Source organism: Lactuca virosa, chromosome 8 (assembly GCF_052849685.1).
Source record: "Lactuca virosa cultivar CGN04683 chromosome 8, Lactuca_virosa_CGN04683_v6, whole genome shotgun sequence".
Taxonomy (NCBI): Eukaryota; Viridiplantae; Streptophyta; class Magnoliopsida; order Asterales; family Asteraceae; genus Lactuca; species Lactuca virosa.
This window is the reverse complement of record NC_136433.1, coordinates 202,350,051-202,356,105: the sequence shown is the minus strand read 5'-3', so window position 1 is coordinate 202,356,105 and position 6,055 is coordinate 202,350,051. Positions and strand designations below refer to the sequence as shown.

At 32.5% G+C, this 6,055-nt stretch overlaps 1 protein-coding gene across 1 annotated transcript; it reads left to right on the top strand.

The window, feature by feature from the left end:
• Window positions 1-2,972: 2,972 nt before the first annotated feature.
• On the top strand, window positions 2,973-4,551 carry NRPB5 (Eukaryotic rpb5 RNA polymerase subunit family protein). The gene is made up of 5 exons (XM_079063352.1): window positions 2,973-3,076; window positions 3,194-3,422; window positions 3,837-4,016; window positions 4,090-4,203; window positions 4,291-4,551. Exons 2-5 carry the CDS (start codon window positions 3,216-3,218, stop codon window positions 4,414-4,416), a joined length of 627 nt encoding a protein of 208 aa, XP_078919478.1. The 5' UTR covers window positions 2,973-3,076; window positions 3,194-3,215; the 3' UTR covers window positions 4,417-4,551.
• The last annotated feature ends 1,504 nt before the right edge of the window (window positions 4,552-6,055 follow it).

Below are 6,055 nucleotides of genomic sequence, written 5' to 3'. Positions count from 1 at the left end.
TATGAACTCACCTGTAGTGAGTGGTTTGGATGAACTGAAGAGATAGGATTGCTAGGTGTCAAGTGAAGACTTGTACACACACAATGATCCTATTTAACATATAAATACACATATATGTATTCAATTAGTCTTTAAACAACTAATTTATAAAGTTAAGACATCCTAAGACAAGTTAAACACTTTATATAAGTGTTATAAGTCCCAAGGATTGCATCTAAGTGTTGTAGGACCAAGCTATGGGGTTTAGGGTTCAAGGGAACCCCTTTCATGAGTTTACGGTTTCTTGACCATAACCACATGAGTTTACGGTCGTAAACCCATGAGTTTACGGCCGTAAACTCACACCACCTTGACCATTTGTTGTTTTGAAGGTTTCTAAGTCCTTAGAAGTGTTTCCTCATGAAGTATAAGCCTAAGGAAGAAGTTAGGGCACCGTCTCACTCCTATATGGAGTTTACGGCCCTAATACCATTTCCCTTTGGGTTTACGGCCGTAAACCCTTATGGATGATGGTATTTTGATGTTTCCAAGTCCTTAACATATCAATGAAGGGATCTATGCTAGTTACCAAGGCTTAGGGTAAGCTAGGGCACACATTGGTACCCTTTTTAGGGTTTACGGTCCAAGAACATCTTGGACCGTAAACACCTTGATATTGGTGTTTCTTGGGTGTTTTCTTGTTATAATGAAGTGTAGGAAGCTTAAACATACTCTAGGATAGAAGTACTTACAATATAGAAGCTTGAAATGAGCCAAAAGTCCAAGAACACTAGTATGTGTTCTTGGTGAAACTTGAAGATTTGATCTTTTGGACAAATTTTTCGGATAGATGTGTGTTAAAACACTAGATTAAGTGATATACCAACTCAAAAGGGCTAGAAACACTTACTAGATTGAAGATCTTGAATAAAACTTGGGTGATACTTGAGAGAGTTTGATATTTGTTCTTGAAAAAGTGGAAAAGTGTTAAAAATGGCTAAGTGCCACTTATATACCCCTTTCCCTTAGGGTTTACGGCCGTAAACACCAAGTTTAGGCCGTAAACTCTAAAATTTTGATGTGTCGGGACTTTATTGTTGCACAATAAACCCTAGGGCATCCTCTCTCCTGATATCTCCTAAAGTATTAATCCTAAAATACTCAAACTTATTCCAAAAAGTCTGAAAATTTAACAGTAACTATTTTGACTTCTATTGACTTGACATGTTGTACAGAATAGAAATTTCGGGTTGTTACATAATATTTGGTTTTTGAAGTTGTTGAGTCATGACTGTGACATTTATAGGTGATAAAACGGAAAATTTTGAAAAAATGATCGTTGGTCAACACTCGAGAGAGAGAGAAAGAGAGAGAGAGAGAGAGAGAGAGAGTAAAGAGAGTAGAGAAAGTTATGTGAGGTAAGTTGTCACGAATTAACTTACCTGTTCTTCCATCAAATCTCTAGTATTAACTTACCATTTCTTCCATCATTGGTTAACTTACCCCCCTTTGAAATTGTACTTGCACGTCGTACGACTCTATCACCCTAAGCGACTTCTTATCGTTGTTTTCTTTGCATTCTATCATAAAAAATCATAGCACCCAAATCATTTTTAAACACAACATAGTCATTTGTTACAATTTAACTGACAGAGCAATCAACCAACGAAATATCAAATTCATATCACATAAAATCATAGCACCCAATACTTTTTTAAACACAACATTATCATTTGTTACAATTCAACCGACTGGTATTTAACCAATCTTAACGAACTATCAAATCCATATCACATAAAAAAAAGAATAGCCATAGAATGATACAAAGGTTTAACATGAATGATTTATAGAAATTGTCATATAATTAGGCCCGATTCGTTTATTACTGACTGATAGCGACGAATTAACGATGAATAGTAATAGATTAACGAAGGATATCAACAAGTTTGCAGCGGATTAACGAAAAATTAGTGGATAGTGACAAATTAAAATTTTAGGTGCCTTCACGACACATGCTATGTATGTTCGCACACCCAACACCTTCTTAGGTATGATTGTTCAATATTTGGATAAAACAAAATTGTCCAATTACATATTTTGGGTTGGATAACAGGTATTTGCGTTGACTTTTAGCAAAACCAAATTATAATCTTGGATTTTGATCGATTTTGGTTTATAAAATAAAAAATTGAATAGTCCAAAAAGATCACGACGTCATCTCTCTTTTATTAGTGGTAACTAGATGTGAAACCCATATAATACACGAGTTTTTTTTTTAAATTAATATATTTTGTTAAGCATTACATGTTTAATAATTTACAAAACTGAATTTGGAAAGAATATCAATATTAGCTGTGAATGAACCAATTTTTGCAAGGTTTCTGCAAATTATCGCGAATTCAAAAGAAATTGACCGAAAATTATGTTTTTCAATTAGGAAGATTGATTTGAATTTAAATTGAATTTAACACAATTGACAAATTACGTGGGAATTTATGGATACATTTAAGTTTCCTTATTTTCTTTATTATATTTTTCGATTAGATTTTTTTTTTATAATTTAATAACAAAACCAAAAAAACTACAATTTGCCAACTGAATTTAAATGAAATTAAAAAAATTAAAAAAATGACAGGTGGCATATTGAATTAGATGATACCATTTAGCAAAAAAAACTTTTATTTAATTGGTAAGATTTATTTATATTTGATTCTATAGGTTGACTTTTTTTTTTATCCCAATAAATGTATGTACAAGAAGCATATTTAATGCAATATTAATTAGTAATTTTCAGAAGTTACATGTTTAAATTTTGATTACATTTGTTAAAACATACAACAATATTTCAATATCATTGATGAATTGGGCCCAACGAAACTACTAATAAAGTCTTAAGAGGGGGTATGTTGCAAACGATTATAAACTTGAGGGAGCAAAATGCCATTAATACTTTCAATGTCAATATTTAACCCATTTTGACCAGCGGTCGTCATAAAAATTCCGCAACACAATTTTGCAAGAGCAGCTACAACAAAACTTTCCCTCGTCGCCGACTTCGTAATCTGACGCGCCGCTGAGAAACCCTAGTTCACTTGTTGTAAGTTATCTTCACTAAAAGTATTCCAAATCTTATCAAGAAACAGTTTCTTGAACGAATTTCTGTGCATACCTTTGATTTTTGTTATTTTGAATAACATCTCTTGTTTTGATTCAGTAAAAGGAGAAGAAAGCGAAAGATGTCGACGGCGTTGACGGAGGAAGATATCAAGAGATTGTACAGAATAAGGAAAACAGTGATGGAGATGTTAAGGGACAGGAATTACTTGGTTGGAGATTTCGAGTTGGAGATGGATAGAAGACAGTTTATTCAGAAATATGGAGATAACATGAAACGTGAAGATCTAGTCATCAGCAAATCCTTGAAGAACGATAGCTCTGAGCAGGTTCTAATCTTGCTTTAATGTAATTATTCCTATATGATTTTGTGATTCGATTGTGCAGAAACTTTAGTAATCGGTGCTTATAGAATGTAATTTCGAATATCCTCTTCCTGTTGTGAATTACTTCTACTAGCTATAAATTTGAACCAGTTATCTGTCTGATTCCTCTTAATGACATTGATTTCTAGTTCACTCAGTATCAATAGCACTATAATCATGGACAAGTTAGTATTTCTATCTTGTATTTGTATATAACTTCTTTCATATACAAATTAGAAGCAGAAAACATAGAATTTTAGGGTTAGAGTACATATTGATGAGTTGTTGTGCATAAGAAAACATGAATCAGGAAATAGCTTATTGAATTTTCCATTTATCTTTGTAACTAAGATTGGTGCTTGCTAATTTCACTATCAGATCTATGTCTTCTTCCCTGATGAAGCAAAAGTTGGAGTGAAGACAATAAAGAATTATATAAACCGTATGAAATCAGAGAATGTCACCCGAGGAATCTTGGTTGTGCAACAAAATCTCACTCCCTTCGCAAGAACTTGCATTAGTGAGATATCTGCTAAATTTCATTTGGAGGTTTTTCAGGTAATTTCATCATCGATTCTTAACATAGGTTTATTATATGGCTTGACTAATTTATAAGTTAACTGACATGCAGGAAGCAGAGTTGCTAGTGAATGTAAAAAATCATGTTCTAGTCCCCGAGCATCAGGTTCTTGCAAATGAAGAGAAGAAAACATTGCTCGAGAGATACACAGTAAAAGAAACACAGGTGAGTTTATTTTTTATATATATACATTTTTATTGTTGATTTACTTGATTACTGATTGAGATGAATGTTTTAAAATTTTGGGTGCAGTTGCCTCGAATTCAAGTGACAGATCCAGTTGCTAGATATTATGGGCTAAAACGTGGGCAGGTTGTGAAAATCATTAGACCAAGTGAGACTGCTGGGCGATATGTTACTTACAGATATGTTGTCTGAATAAGTGTCTGGATTGTGAACTTGGATTATTCAGTTTTGTTGTGGTGTAATACTTTTGTTAAAATCGCATTATTAACATTAGCAAGTCTCTTAATGTGACATTCATGATGGATGGAAGTCGAAATTGGTTATATCCGTTATTAGAGTAAATATAAGTTTATTGTGGTTTTTTTTGTCAAATTAAAGTTAAAATAAGTAGTTTTGGGATTTCAAAAACCGCCTAAAGTTTATGGGTTGTGGTTTTTCCACTTACAAGTAGATTTCATAAAGTGAAAAAAATTGGGATATTGATTAAATTAATCCGTGTAGACGAGATCTTTAGCAAAAATAACCAATTTTTTTTAGGTTTTTCAAAAATAACACTTTCTTTTGAAATTTGAACATAGTCGAGTAGATTCAGGAGTTCTCATTCAGGAATGGAGTTTGGGAGTTTTCATTTAGATGGTTTTATTGTTAGAAATTAAATGTTATAAATGTAATTTTGCACTAATATTCATATAACTAGTTATAATAAAAAAGAACTTGCAAACTCCTACCTAAGATTTTCTTATCATCTAATATTTTATTACCACACCAACAACTACCTAACTAGTTATGATTTTTTATCTACCATCAAAAATCATTACATTTTTTATCTACTTTGATATTCATAATGTATTTAAATCAATTTAGATCAAAATATAATTCACACCAAAAACTAAACTATTAAGACATTATTTGAAAATGCCTTATAAACTAGTCCAAATTCATTCTCGATGAGGGTTGTCCTTCAAACTCCAACAATGAGCTAAGGTTTTAAGGAATTTTTGAATCTATGAGGAAAAATGGTAGAAGAAAAATAACTAAAGTATGAAAACTGAAAGTGGAATCTAAGGAACTTGGGTAAGAAATGTAGGGTAAGATGTTAGCCATTGAAGACAAGAAAAAAATGGAATGTGGACAAAAAAAAATTCCAAGCCGTTGAACGTTTGATAAAGAAATTCGAACCTGATCGTGATATTGTAGAGAGTGAGTTTTGGAGAGATTGTGAGAAGATTGATTTAAATAAAAGCACGGGTTGATAAAGAGAACGAAATTCACGTACAACTATCCTGAATTTCAATATTAAGAAAAAAATATATATGATATTATGTTTTTATGTCCATTTCTATTTATATTATGTTCATTTCTTTTTTGTTAAAAGAGTTATTTAATAAATATATTGTGGTTTGTTAAATAAATCTAACTGTATAATCTAACTGTATGATTATAAGCAAGACCAACTCATGTTAACCGTATCATCAAAAAAAGTTGCATTTAAAATAAATATTCACTTATGTTAATGTTAATATAATAATAAATTCATAAATAGACCGCTACTTTTGACATGTAACCCATGCTATAAATGTAATTCGCACCCAATATACGTAAGCCAATGTAACCCTTGATGCTAGATTCAGATTAATTGACCAGTGACAAGTCTCTCTAGAAATGAGCATACGAAAACCCCATCCCTCCTTCTCCGGACTATTCTAGTATATTTGTGCACCCTCCCCCTCCCACTCCCCCCCCCCCCCCCCCCCCCAACCCAAGTTTAAGTGTTAAACTCTCAGGAGAGGGAGGGCGGGCATCGGTAGGTTTGGTATCCCTAGATATGTAC

Bases quoted from the DNA above. Each gene is read 5' to 3' on its own strand.
- NRPB5 (XM_079063352.1), top strand. From the start codon at position 3,216: ATGTCGACGGCGTTGACGGAGGAAGATATCAAGAGATTGTACAGAATA. The intron at 3,423-3,836 runs GTTCTAATCTTG...TTTCACTATCAG, and splicing joins AGAACGATAGCTCTGAGCAG to ATCTATGTCTTCTTCCCTGA. The intron at 4,017-4,089 runs GTAATTTCATCA...ACTGACATGCAG, and splicing joins TTCATTTGGAGGTTTTTCAG to GAAGCAGAGTTGCTAGTGAA.